The sequence below is a fragment of the Engraulis encrasicolus genome, chromosome 6 (genome assembly GCF_034702125.1).
Source record: "Engraulis encrasicolus isolate BLACKSEA-1 chromosome 6, IST_EnEncr_1.0, whole genome shotgun sequence".
In the NCBI taxonomy this organism is placed as follows: Eukaryota; Metazoa; Chordata; class Actinopteri; order Clupeiformes; family Engraulidae; genus Engraulis; species Engraulis encrasicolus.
The window spans coordinates 15,797,881-15,812,880 of record NC_085862.1 but is presented as its reverse complement, the minus strand read 5'-3'; the positions used below and the strand labels follow the sequence as shown (position 1 = coordinate 15,812,880).

General features: G+C 48.2%; 1 protein-coding gene across 1 annotated transcript in view; it reads right to left on the bottom strand.

Annotated features, from left to right (window-relative positions):
- The window catches only part of LOC134450791 (collagen alpha-1(XXIV) chain), a 196,981-nt gene that overhangs the window by 160,739 nt on the left and 21,242 nt on the right, over nucleotides 1-15,000 (bottom strand). The window contains exons 3-4 of the mRNA XM_063200774.1: nucleotides 10,800-12,307; nucleotides 2,415-2,468 (exon numbers count right to left, since the gene is read on the bottom strand). Coding sequence (XP_063056844.1) covers nucleotides 2,415-2,468; nucleotides 10,800-12,307 — 1,562 coding nt within the window. The remainder of the gene's footprint in view (nucleotides 1-2,414; nucleotides 2,469-10,799; nucleotides 12,308-15,000) is intronic.

Here is a 15,000-nt window from a genome sequence, read left to right as displayed (position 1 = left end):
TACAATATCGTTACAGCCCTACCAGATACTATACCTCATTTAAACTCATTTTACTTTTTTAATTCTACATCTACATTCGTACTTAGCCGCCACTCCGGATGTGTTTAGTTCTTTTAGTTCCACTCCTGATGATGTGTTTAGCTCCTCAAAGGTTCACCACTACTACACCATGTCCAAACAAATACACGTTCTGCAGATCACAATGAAGCGGCCCTTTACAAGTAAAACATCTGCTTTGTGCTGACTCCTCTGGGTCAAATGACTGGACGACCCCCAACACAGGGACAAATGTTTCAACAACCGTCTCTTAGGAAGATTACATCCTTCCAGAAAGATTTGTTTAAAAAGATGTAAGCGTCAACATCTATTTTACAAATGCATTGAAAAATGCTTAGGCCTATAATATATTTTCTAAAGGGATGAACACTTATACTTATGACACTTTCACAACAGATATCTGAAACCTTACACGTCACTTCAGAAGACTGACTGGTTTATAGCTTCCAAACTAATCTGCCAAAAATACCTTCTATCCAGCCAAGCTCATTGAATTACGTATAATACAGCGTCATAGCCATTTATAAAGCAATAATTGCTTGCTTCAAGCTTTGTAGGCTGCTCATTGACATCAACCATGAATTACTACATATGCCAGAGATGTGCCTTTGAACATTCATTTATCCAGCTCATGTTATCCAAACATGTTTCACATCACACTAGAAACACATGAAGCTTCTCAGGCAAGGGACAAAGCATATTTCAAGCTCGAAAAAGAAGTCTGATTGCTTCCAACTGAAGCCCTTTGAATATCTAAGAGTTGTAAGCCTACCACAACTCACATGCATACACAGACAACGCGCACACAACTAAGCCTAGGGTTGTCATGCAAACTGCTTCTTCACATATTAGGTGGATTTAGACAAATCCTTGTAGAAGTCGCCTTTAGGCGAAAAGACAAGCAGGAAACTTCTCACATAAAACTCTGTGAGTTGCGTTTGTTAACAGACTAAAAACATGGCGCTGCGCATGAACAGAAAAGCCGGCATCAGAAAAAGTCACCGGAACTCTTAAAAGAGACCGCAACTATTACATGGAATCGTAACATTGAACACTATGAACCACACAACATAACACATAACAGAACACGTTTAAGAAAGTGAATCATATATACTATAGTGGAGCCAGGATTATCCCCTCAGTACTCCACTAACCCCTCCAGTCGGGCAAAAAAACACAGTGTTAATTCAACTCTTAGATTACAATTTTACATCTTCTATAGAGTGTTTTGGGTCCCAAAGTGCTCTGTAAGAGTTAGATTAACAATGCATTTTTTTTACTTTGTACCAGCAAGGGGGGAAAGTTTTCTACCACTAGGGTTTGTCTAGATTTTTATACTGGCAGAGCTAGTTTACTATTAGTGTGCTATTTACTACTACAAATATCTATGCTAGCATGCTAGCACACCTCACCTCTGAATCAGACACAGCTGTGTGAGTACAGGAACCAGCCAACTAGCAAACTGAGCCGAATGCCCAGAGATTTGATCAATCATCTACTCAGTGTGATTCAAGTTTTACTGTTAAAGTCAAACGGTAGTAATGCAAAGCAGCTCACAAATGTGCACAACAATCATAACTTTCTGGCTGATATGGTAAACCACTGGGAGAAGGCTTTTTGGCAACAAAAAACACAAACACTGCTGCCGAGATCTTTATTTGGTAATCGAACCAGCATGCTGCACTGTCATCACAACACACACGCACACACACACGCACACACACACACACGCGCGCGCACGCACACACACACACACACACACACACACACACACACACACACACACACACACACACACACACACACACACACACACACACACACACACACACACACACACACACACACACACACACACAGGATACAGGCATGCACACACACACACATGCACACGCATGCACGCACACACGCAAGCACACACGCGCACACACACACACTTACACACGCACTTACACACGCACTTACACACACACACACACACACACACACACACACACACACACACACACACACACACACACACATACACACATACACACACACATACACACACACACACACACACACACACACACACTTCTGTGTTCCCCACAATGAATCAAACAATGTAATGTTCCCCTGAGACAAACAGAGAGCAAACTAAAAAGGTTTTGATGTTTTTCCCTGCCTGCCGGAGAGAGAGAGGGCAAGTGAGGTGACAGTGAGGTCCCCCCCTCCCCCTTAAGGACCCCCGTCATAGGGTCATGCTATCCATGACAAGAGTGCTGTGACCCATGTGGCACCATGTCTCCATGACCTAATGTAAACATCAGCTGCGGAAACAGTGACACAGTGATACATTGTTGTGCGGTGCTCACCCGTGGTCCTCTCTTTCCAGAGGGTCCCGGAAGCCCTGCCGGTCCAGGATCACCCTAAAGAGGGGGAGAGAGAGCGAGAGAGATTGAGAGAGAGAGAGAGAGAGAGAGAGAGAGAGAAGGGAAAAGAGAGGTTAGTCAGTGGGTATACAGTATGTCACCTATACCAAATTAAGGTTAATAAAACATGGCTGTCAACAGTAGCTGCATCCTGGTTTTCAGTGCATGTATACTTGGATTTCTCTGGAACTGTTGGCTGTTTCCAGCTAAGCTTGGCTGCATGTAAACACAAAGAATGCACTTTCAGATACAACAGTCACAACTCCCCTTACAAGTAAGACCACAACTGATGACTGCTTTTGCGGAAGTTGCACCAAGGTGCTTGTCAGCAGCAGGATCCTGACTCAGCCAAAGGGAGATTATCTCTCTGGCAGCGATGCCTTGCTGACAGAAGGCAACGCCAAGCCCCATATATGTCAAGCTAATTACAAAAACAACACACGATTGGGCACGCTGGGCAGCTCACTGAGGCGATGCCAAACGGCAAACGCCAAGCTCCAAACGGAGTCGACTAGCCGGGTCTGAAAGGCCTCACTGTTGTGTCCTCACAGGCCCTGGCTTGCTACGAAGCGCAAACGAGTTGACTGCGGCATTGCTTTGCTTAATCTAATCATTTTTCAAAGAGTGTGCTCAACTCCAAACTGTTGTTTACAAGGTCTTTGGGTTAGTTGGTTAGCATGACAGATAGAGATTTAGCGTAGCCCAAAACATCTGCCATGCTAACCCCACTACATACAAGAATTACACTTGAGAGTGCGGCTTTTCTACAAGAAATAATCTAATAATCATTTCATAAACAGGGATGAAAGGGCAGGGACGGCTCAGTGTGGGGAGACTGTGTCCACAGTGGTGGTGGTGTTGCAGTTGGTTAACTTGCGAAAATGAACTGGGACCAAAGTTCTTCTTGTTGCTTTTCTTTTCCCCAGTGAACTACACAATGCTACATCAGTACATAATAATGTCAACGTGATATTTGCTAAAAATGAGTAATAGCATTTGTCGTAGTAATGTACAATGAACTGCATACATGTAGGCCTAGTTTCTCATTAAAACACTTGTATGCTTCTGAAGAACAGCACAATGATGTTCTAAACGATGTAGGCTACAGCTTACGTATGTGGCAGGGCCAGACAAGTATGAATGTAAGATTTTACGATTTAATTAATAAGGCATTGCAGAATGTACAGACAACGCTAATTTGCCGCAGAATGTCAAATAACATTTTCAATTTCACATTGGAAATGGATTTCCGTCCTTCAACCATATCTGTGAGAAACTTCTTTGGATTACTGAAGGACAGATATGTCAAAAGTAAAAGTAAAATTAAATTCATGGTGTTAACTACCACATGATACTACATAGCTGTTACACCATTCGTAGATAGAAGGGGCTTTGCATAAAAACAGGACGTCAACAGGTTAACAGCTAACATAATTCCACAAATTGGTTAGTGATGGTATCCACTTACTCTGTTTCTATTTGTTTGCTTTATTTCCATGTAGCTATGCACTCATCTGGTTGCTTTATCACCTCATCTTCTGAGGCTAGATGAACAGTGTCATGATAAAGAAAAAAAAAATAATTAAAAATGTCTGGCTAGTAGAATAGCTAGATGGCTACTGACTCAGGAAAAACCACTAGCCACATGGCAGGCAAGCAAAAAGTTAGTGTCAAGCCCTGATGCCTATGCAATGCACGCATTGCCGCAGTACAAAACCTGACGTGTCTTGACAAGACCAATAAATGAGCCCAATGGACCTTTACCTGGATCTTTTCACTGAGATGAGGATAGGGCATAATTGTGTAGAATTCACCTCAGAGTATTGCACACAGGACTCTAAATTAACACTGGCCAACAGGCAAAATGCTGGCGAATAGCCATTTTGGTTGGTGGTGCAAAAGGTTAATTTAGAGTCCTGATTGCACATGCTCTCACCAAAACAAAAACAAAAGTCACATGCATCCGTGGTCATGTCAGTGGTACATGCCAAAACTAAGCTAAATACCGAATCCCTTCTTCCCTGCTTCACTTCTGCTGTAACATATTGTATACAGGACACAAATTACAGGTTTCAGACTGTTTATTTACTCAGTAGTGTCTCTTTACAGAGGCAGACAAGGGCTATTTTTTTCATGATCAATGGAACAGAAGGGCTTCATTACAGCACTGGCCCCATACCCAACATTTTTCTAAAGTGGGGGAAAAATATGATCGCAAACTGGAGGCCTTTCAAAGTCATTTGCACAGTTATCATCTGTCTTTTCCGTGGGCATTTTCATGGGCCTCCAAAATAAACAGCGCTAGCTAGCTTGCAGAACGCATCGTAGCTTACTCGCTCGGCGGAAGAAGATAGCTGGTGCCAACGCTAACACAGCGCGCTAATCTCCCACAGTGCACAGAGTGCTCGCAGAACTCCAAGGACAAGAGCTTCAGAGGATGGAAGAGTCCCACAAGGGATATAAACAGCCTCACTTGAAATGATCCGGGAATGTTCGCAAAACAATAAATACGACCCCCATAAAAAGATATCTGATCGTAAAGTCGCCCCCTGACCTTTGACTGCTTTCCCATTTGGACGCTCTGCTTCTTGCTGTCCTCTCATCTCATATCTTTCATGCAAAACGGAACGGCCCTTCAACTCTTTTAAATAGTCATAGCACGGAAGCGGCGCCGACTCATCTTCTGCTTTTTATCCACTGGACTCACTGAACCTTTCACCCTCAGCACAGACCCCCCACTACCACCAGCACCACTGCAACCCCCAGACGTCTCCACAGACCCCCCACTACCACCACCACCACCACTGCAACCCCCAGACCCTCTTCTTCTCCTGGGCTGAGCATGAAGACAGTGAAGGTGCTAAAGGGAGGGTGTGTGTATGAGTGTGTGCCTGTGTTTGTGACCGGGGGGTTTGTGTGTGTGTGTGTGTGTGTGTGTGGGGGGGGGTCTCTTGGCTGCTGTGGTTCTGTTCCTAGAGACGTGGTGACGGCTGGGGCCAGTTATGCGCCAGAACATCTGGGAGCATGGGGGAAATCCACTGCGCTCTCTCTCTCTCTCTCTCTCTCTCTCTCTCTCTCTCTCTCTCTCTCTCTCTCTCTCTCTCTCTCTCTCTCTCTCTCTCTCTCTCTCCCTCTCTCTGGTCTCTCTGTGACAGTAGAGGGAGTGTTTCCCGGCCAGCTGTTCTGGCCTTCATACCTCCAGTTGCCTTCCTCCCCATCTCCAGATCGGAACTTGTCAGAACTGTAATCACATAGTACATTTACAACCTCTCTCTCTCTCTCTCTCTCTCTCTCTCTCTCTCTCTCTCTCTCTCTCTCTCTCTCTCTCTCTCTCACACACACACACACACACGCACACACACACACACACACACACACACACACACACAGGGTCACGCATGACTGGCCGGGCAAGCCTCCGTCCGATGTGTGAACTTATTCTGGACCCAGCCCGCCCAGTTCAGCCTCCATGGCATGCCCTGCCTGCCGCGAGCCGTCACGAGTCGCGGAGCATCTGTGAGGTGAATTCTGTGTGGCGCCGTGTCTCCTCAGGTATATGATTACACGGAGAGACGGTAAAAGTGATTTAGGAGGGATTTCAAAATGACAAGAAAAGCCCTCTCTATCCCTCACACACACTGTCTCTCCCTCTCTCTCTCTCCCTCACACACACTGTCTCTCCCTCTCTCTCTCTCCCTCACACACACTGTCTCTCCCTCTCTCTCTCTCCCTCACACACACTGTCTCTCCCTCTCTCTCTCTCCCTCACACACACACTGTCTCTCCCTCTCTCTCTCTCCCTCACACACACTGTCTCTCCCTCTCTCTCTCTCTCCCTCACACACACTGTCTCTCCCTCTCTCTCTCTCCCTCACACACACTGTCTCTCCCTCTCTCTCTCTCCCTCACACACACACTGTCTCTCCCTCTCTCTCTCTCCCTCACACACACTGTCTCTCCCTCTCTCTCTCTCTCCCTCACACACACTGTCTCTCCCTCTCTCTCTCTCCCTCACACACACTGTCTCTCCCTCTCTCTCTCTCCCTCACACACACTGTCTCTCCCTCTCTCTCTCTCCCTCACACACACTGTCTCTCCCTCTCTCTCTCTCCCTCACACACACTGTCTCTCCCTCTCTCTCTCTCCCTCACACACACTGTCTCTCCCTCTCTCTCTGGATCTGCTGACTGGGGCAGCTGCTGGAGTCCCATCCTTGTATTGGTCAAGTGTGTGGGCAACACAGCCAATTTCTGACTGCCTTTGACCAGTGCTGATTTTTGATGTCGAGGGCAGACTTGCCACGTCACATGTTGACTATGTGGCCTAAACCTATACCTTTCCCTAACCCAGTGTTTCTCAACCTTTTTTGAGGCTGTGTGTGTATGTGGTATGTGTGTGTGCATACATACGTGTGTAAAACGTATATGTGTTTTTGCTGGTGGGGCCGTTTCTACAGTGCAGATATGATTTGACAAATGTGCGCTTTTGACACCGCTGCCAACATGCATTCAATTCCTGCCCAGTGAGGTAGTCTCTACCAGTCCCCTTTATATGGACTTCATACTGTATGCCATATAGCAATCATACAAAGAACAAGAAGTCTTATTTGTAGAGCTGGGCAGCCGTGGCCTAGTGCAGTATTTCTCAACCTTTTTTCAGGTGAGGCACCCTTTCAGTTCATGAAAAATGTCAAGGCACCCCAAACCAATAAGCCGTAACATGGCATCGCATCCGATACCTCAAAAGCTTAGAAAAGTAACACATTTGGAGACGTTACACGACCTACGTTCGAAGTTGCAGCTGACTGGGGCGACCTATATTTACTTTATTGTGCATAAATGGCAGATGAAAGATTCCACTGACTAGCATTAACTTGTCAATTTATATGAATATGTATTATATTACATAATTTATTTTTCAGCCACGTTTCCGCGGCACCCCTGTTGAGAAACACTGCCCTAACCCTTAACGTGAAGTGATGGTGCCACAAGGTCCGCAACCCTTTGAGGAGCACATCACATTTTGACTCCGCTTGAGGGCATACCTTAGACACCAGATTAATGTCTGGTCAAAAAGGCAGTCAGACATTGACGAGTTGGGATGATACACTGTAGGTGTGGGGGTGGGGAGAAGGGGAAGCATTCACTGAACTGTGGGCACACACAGAAATCGAGCTCAAATACAAGTATGGTGAAATCAGTGAGACATGAAGTTATATTACACCACACTTGGGTGAGGTGGGGGGAATAATTAACCAGTGCTCTCCTTATACTACCTCATGACTGAGGTACCCTGAGTATGGTACCGTCCCGCCTCGCTACTCCCTTGGTGCGCCATTTGGGGCTGTCCCCTTGCATGGATGAGGCATAAATGCAATTATGTTGTAAGCACTGTGTGCTGGGGAGTGCTGTGTCACAAGGACAATGGGACTTTCCCAGGAAGGCTTTCACTTCACTACATTGTCATACGATTGCACACCAAACGGTATGATGCTAATGCTACATTGCAGAGTGCTTCACTATAGTACGCTATGCTACACTACACTGCACTACACTGCATTGCACAGCACTCAACCCCCCTAGCCACAGCCTTAATGGCCGCTAACAAAAACATGACCTTCAATTTCTGCTCTCTGATCCAAGCATGATGAGTAAAGGGCTGTGAAAGAGCGCGTCAGCAGTGCTTCTACCCATTTGTGTGTTTTTATGATGGACTGTTTTTATGTATTTCTTAGCTCTTATTTATTATGTATTTGTCCTGTCTTCCTGTTATGTGTTGTGTGTATGACCAGGTGGCACTCAATTTCCCCTTGGGGATTAATAAAGTCTCTCTCTCTCTCTCTCTCTCTCTCTCTCTCTCTCTCTCTCTCTCTCTCTCTCTCTCTCTCTCTCTCTCTCGGGGACCCTAGGAAAAATATAGACATGAGGCCCACTTTTTTTTGCTGGTATTCACTATACACTGTTGGGGGTCCCATACAGGGGGGCCCCAGCCAAATTGGCCAAAAGTAAAAAATTGCTGAATTGTGACAAGATATTGAACAATTCACGTTTATATCTTGTTATAGCTCCTCTCCATAGGTGATAGACAATGTTATCCTTAATTCTTGGCTCAAATTATGGCAGTCTTTCTATGTAATTTCAGTACAAAATTTGCCTTCCGGGGTGGGGGGGGGGGCCACAGCAACCTCTAGTCTAGGGGCCCCGAGCCATTTTAATCTGGCTCTGATTGGGGTTCTAGGCAATGTCTGCCTATTGGTAAAACAACCAGAGAGAGTGAGGCCCTAACCAGATGAAGATGTGGGTGCTTGGATCACTTACTCTGCTATTACTCTCTCTCTCTGTCTCTCTCTGTCTCTCTCTCTCTCTCTCTCTCTCTCTCTCTCTCTCTCTCTCTCTCTCTCTCTCTCTCACTCTCTCTCTCTGTTTGCATAATCAGAGAGCCTGCTTGGCTGATTGCCTCACTAACCTACTGACCCAGAGCCAGAGTGTGCTGGGCCTGCAGTCCAAACCAGACAGTGGAGGCCACCTCACCCACTGTGCCACATCCCCCCCTCCCCTTCACCTCTCTGAAACGAACAAGAACCACCCCCCAGCCCCCCCATACCCATAATATCACTGAACAAGAACCACCCCACCTCCCTAAATAACATCACCGACAAGAACCCCCCACCCCTCTCTCTCTAAAAAACACCCGCCCCTCCTCCCTTTTGAGACAGCCAACGAAAGAGCATTCTGTGTCTGTGACTCAGAACAAAGGCAGACAAACGTAAATGTGCACAGTCTACGCCCTGAGGTGATACGGTTGTGTACTGTTGTTCATATGTCCAAATACTGAAAGATTAGAAACAGTGGTGGCTTGTCAGAGCTTCACAATCAAACCTCACGGCCATCCAAACTGGCGAACATCGTCAAATGCGGTAGTTCAAGTAACAGACAAAATACCATTGTAAGCTTTGGTGACCTAATCGCGCGAGCGCCCGCACGAGAGGGAGTCACATGATACTCATTATTATCAATGTTATCATTTTATTCCTCAATTTGTCTTCAGTCAAATATAGAATAACTGTTTAATGTATCATTAAACATTTTGTTTAACATTTTGTTGCGTCTATGCCTATATTAGTTTAAATGCTTTGTCGTTTATTCAACATGGGCTATATATGTTATTAAAATTAAACCCTTTAAAATGAAGAGGGCTTCGCGACCCACTATGGATCTTTGGCGACCCATAGGTTGGGTCCCGACCCATAGGTTGTGAACCACTGACATAGAGTAACGTTTTGGGCCACCACGACCTCAGACTAAGATGGACCATGGTGGAGCGAAACATCACACAACAATAAATGGACTCAAATGGTGCTCGTCTGTGTGCAGATCTTCTTTGCCTGTCTGTGTCTACTTCCTAAGAGATTGTCATGAAATGCACAGAGCACATTTTTTGGCTCACTTACTGTACACTGCCTACAGCAGAACTGGAACTTTCCAGTCATCCCTGCGCACACTCGTACGCGCGCACACACACACACACACACACACACACACACACACACACACACACACACACACACACACACACACACACACACACACACACACACACACACACACACATTCACACTCACACCCACACACACCACACAAACGGGCGCGCACATATCCCATTTCTGTTTTTGGCAGTGTAATGTGGAATACAGTACTTACATCTGACTTCACTGAAAACTCACACTGTTCTCCTGCACAGTCCATCTCTCTCTCTCTCTCTCTCTCTCTCTCTCTCTCTCTCTCTCTCTGTCTCTCTCTCTCTCTCAGTTTCTCAGAAGTGTGTTTATATCACGCTGCTCCCACTGTCGCTAGGCAATGCGATTCTGAGCATGCTTGCACTCTTATAAATTACTTCACGCTCTAAGCCGCTGCCGCACGAGATTTGGACGCCGCTCAAGAGGAAAATGACATGTGTTATTCTTACCACCTGTTGATACATGAAAAAAATCTAGAAAGGCACTTGGACAGCCTATCACCTTGCTTCTAAATCAATACATCAGCCTGCCAAAATATTTTCCTTTCATATACTTTTTTTCTCCCCAGGACATTCTGTTGGGACTCTGTGTAGCAGCCAAATGGAATGGCCCTAAAAGAGGCCCTAATAGCTATAAATTAGCTTGGATAGCACCCGATTGTAATTTGACGCATATCCCATGCGCAGTTTCTTTTTTTTCTTTTTTGCACCAACTTGCGGAGGTCGGCAGCACTTGAAAGACGGCACATTTTTTTTTCAAACTGACACAAACAAGTAGAAAAATCGGAGCAGAGTAGAAAAGAGTTTACTCACCGGAGGGCCTGGTTCTCCTTTCGGACCAGGAAGGCCGTCATACTCAAAGAAATAGTCCCCTTCCTCATAGCCATAGTCGTAGCCGTAGCCGTCAGTTCCGTCACCGTCGTACGGGACCACCAGCGGGTGTTCCTCCGAGTCGTCCACCTGGTTGCGGGTGTCCGGGTCCCAGTGAGGAGACGTGAGGCTGGGATGCAGCTGGGTCTCTGTCAGCTCGTCCTCATCCCAATCCTCGTCCCCGTCCTCGGCCTGCGGGGGTGGACTGGAACTGGAGCGTGTCAGGGACATGGTTCTGTTGTGGTTCTGCTGGCCGTCCTTCAGCCGACTCTGCCTGACAGGAGAGATCAGGTCTGGGGTCGCCGTGCCGGTGGGGTGGGGCGGTCGTTGCTGGTGCCGGTGGTGCAGCCTCAGATCCTCTGTGCCGTTTTCAACCTGAAGGACAGCCTTAGTTGTATTGTTGGTGTTGTTGGTGGTGGTGGAGGTTACAGTGGTGTAACCACTGCTACCAATATGTTTGGCTCTAGGTGCCGGGGTAGTCCTAGGGGCAGCAGTGGCGGCACCAGATACCATCCTACTGAGGGGGCCAGGGGAGGGGCTGGGGCCGAATCGCTGAAAAGCCAGCGTCCTGTCGGGGTATACTCCTGCCTCGGGCCGCCGGGGGGAGCTCAGGCTGGGGAAAGCTTGGGCCAGGGTGTCTCCTGGGGGTGGCGAGGAGGAGGTGCTCCCCTGCCAGCGGGGCTCCAGAGGGTCATGGGATAAGGAGTCCGAGGAGGAGGAGGGGGGTGAAGAGGAGAGGGGGACCATGTAGGGCCCCGATCCGCTCCCAGCACTGCTGTCTGTTGGCGACGGGGCCTGGGCCGGGGGCGAGGGTGAGGGCGATCGGAAAGTGTCCGCCAGGCGGCACTGTTTTTTAACATACTGGCAGTACTGCGCGGCAGCCTGGGCGGAGGGGTAGATGTCCAGCTGGCACAGGTCGCCTTCCAGCCGCGCCGCCGTGGCGTTCATCCTGCCCAGGGAGAAGCGGCCGTCGGAGACCAGCGCCTCGGGGGAGCCCACGGGCGTCTCCGCCACGTGCCACACGCCTCCGCAGCCAGCGTGGAACGACACGGAGCGCGGCCGCACGGCCACCGCAAACGAGTGCCACCGGCCGTCCAGGACGGGGTGCGGGAAGCGCACGGCGGTCCCCTCGCCCACGTGCACGACCACCGTGGCCGGCGACGCCAGCTGTATGCCCAGCTGCAGCCTGTCCGCGTCGTCGCGGACGCTGAAAAGAAAAGCATTGTCGGCTCCCCAGGAGCGCAGGCTGGCCACGATCGAGTACTCGTCCCCGAGGTCGTCGGGAAACAGCTCGGGCGCCGGGGCCTCAATGTGGATTTCCTCCCCGAGCGTGACGCCCACTCCGGGCGGCAGGTCGTCGTCGTGGTGACGGGGCCGGGGGGAACCCGGCGGAACAGACGCCTGTGTCTCTCTGCGGCCAGTGAGGCCCAGCTGGAGAATAAGATCTACACCTGTCGAGAGAGTGAGAGGAGATAAGAGGAGAGAGAGAGAGAGAGAGAGAAAGAAAGAGAGAGAGAGAGAGAGAGAGAGAGAGAGAGAGAGAGAGGGAGGAGATAAGAGGAGAGAGAGAGAGAGAGAGAGAGAGAGAGAAAGAAAGAGAGAGAGTGAAAGAGAGAGAAAGGAAGAGAGAGAGAGAGGAAGAGGAAGGGAAAGATGGAAACATGGACAGAATGAAGAAAAATAGATTAAAACAAAGGCAAACAGATATGTTTCTATCCACGCATGTCACTGGTAAGGCAGGAAATACTCTGGTGGAATCATTATGGCGTTAGGCGGTGAGAAAAAGATAAAGGCCACAGGAAGACTCAAATGATTTCCCAGAATCCCCCTTTCCTGCAGCCTGTGAAGTCGATAAAGACCAGGTGAGGAGTGGAGGAGGGTGGTAGGAGGAGGGGTGAGGAGCAGGAGGAGAAGGAGCAGGGGTGAGGAGCAGGGGTGAGGAGTGGAGGACGGGGGTAGGAGGAGGGAGTTAGGAGGAGGAGGAGGAGTGGGGGTGGAGGAAGAGGGGGTGAGGTGGAGGAGGAGGAAGAGGAGGAGGAGGATGGGGGGCGGAGGAGGAAGAGGGGGTGAGGAGGAGGGGAGGGAGGAGGAAGAGAGGGTGAGGAGGAGCAGGAGGAGGAATAGTATAGGATGAGGAAGAAGGGGGAGGAAGAGGAGGAGGAGTTGGAAGAGTTGGAAGGACAGCTGGTGCCGTGGAGAAAACTCTGGACAGATACTACAACAGCTTGTTCGAATCACCATGGCCGTGATTAGGTTCATGGAAAGCGCTGACTCATGGTTTTGTGTCTGGGTTCCCAGGTCTGCAGATATGTCTTAGACATGAGCGATTAGGGAGAAAACAGGAGAAGAGAGGAGAGGGCATGGCAGATGCATTAAGCCCACAAGGTTGGCCTGGACATCCTGCTTTGGATCATTGGGGTTGAGGGGGAAGAACGCAGTACAAGTATATCAAAATGAATTGACATGAAACACACTAAATTATAATATACTTGACAATTTTCCAGTGAGGATGTCATTTAGGGGATGTTGTTCAGTGTTATGCGCTCGCTCGGCGATTGCCAATGTCCCCGTCGACCCCTGAGAACGAAAAAAAGGGGATGAAATGAAATGCCTGTGCAAAAACATGTTATTTTAGTTTGGACACAGTCCAGGTGACGGCAAGATATTTTTTCCATTTGTAGCAGATGCCTATCAGACACAGGCGAAACTGACATGCCACAACATTGCGAAATTACACCGTACAGCGAGATGGAAAGGATTCAATCATATGGTTCTTTAAGGAAGAGGGCAAAAGGGGTCCCATCTTTTTCCAAGACACAGGAAACCAAGGAGCCGTTTGAACAGTTTAAGAATGTCAGTGGGGGAATCCCGTGAGGTCCCGACTGCAGGAAAGGCGGCACGCTCATTACGAACGCAGAGACCCTCTGCTCTCCTTTGAAAAAGACTGCTCATCTCTTAACAGGCCGATTCTTCCTCTGTCCTTTTTTCGTTATGTCTTTCGCTGAGGTCTGTTTTATTGATTTTCAAGAACAGGGCCAGTGTTGATCTGTGCCTGTGACCTTCAGAACGAGAAGTCCAAGGCCTTGTTCTTTCTTTTCAGTCTGAGATTTGCCTCCTGAAAAAGGCAGGAGTTGTAAAAGCAAACCTTCTAATATAAACTCCAGCACAGGTTACATGGGGTTGAAGTTTAAACACTCTGCCACTCAAACCACAGTAGTGTGGTGTGGGGGTGGGTGGGTTTGAGGAGGCGAGGACTGTGGAGGCAGGGACAGACTATGACTCCATGGGCCCTTGGGTCAGACAACAAGAAAGACCCCCCCCCCCCCTTGACGGAGTCACGAAGTTCCATATGTTTTAGGGGATTAGCAAAGATGTTGGAGGGCACTTGTTGGTGGTGGTTTAGGGGAAAATGTGAAACTACAGTAGTTAAAAGTGCAATTCCAACACAATATGAGGATGTAAAGAATCACAGACCAGTAATGCCTTCTTTTGTAGAGCAGAGGTTTGGTCCTCAGGGAGGGCCCCCTTGGCTCTTGGGCCCCTGAGCCTGGGCCCTGTTAGGCCCGTGCAGTAATCCGTCCTTGTGTGGAGGTTAAGGCCGGTGCTGGTGGCGGAGGCTTAGACATCAAAGACATCACTGCCATTTCTGACACGCCGCACATGTACAACCCCCTGACCCTTCAACCTTGTCTGGGGTCAATTCAAACAGCCAATAACTTATTCAGAGACACAACCAAACACACACACACACACACACACACACACACACACACACACACACACACACACACACACACACACACACACACACACACGCACACACACACACACACACACACACACACACACACACACACACACACACACACACACACACACACACGCCTTGCTCTTCACACACACATATATACGCTGACAACAAAGACATTAGACAGGTGTAACAGATGTCTTTGCAATAAAAGTCAAGTTGAGTTTATGAACGTCACCTATTTAAGACCTTTGCTTTGGAGTCCGTGGATGACATTTAGCATTCAACAACAGTTGAACAAATTCACACTGCAGCTTTCAGACTCAAAACATGGACATTTGGCTTCTCCTACTTGTAATGTCTCTCTGTCTGACCAGATTTGTACATCGTGCCAAA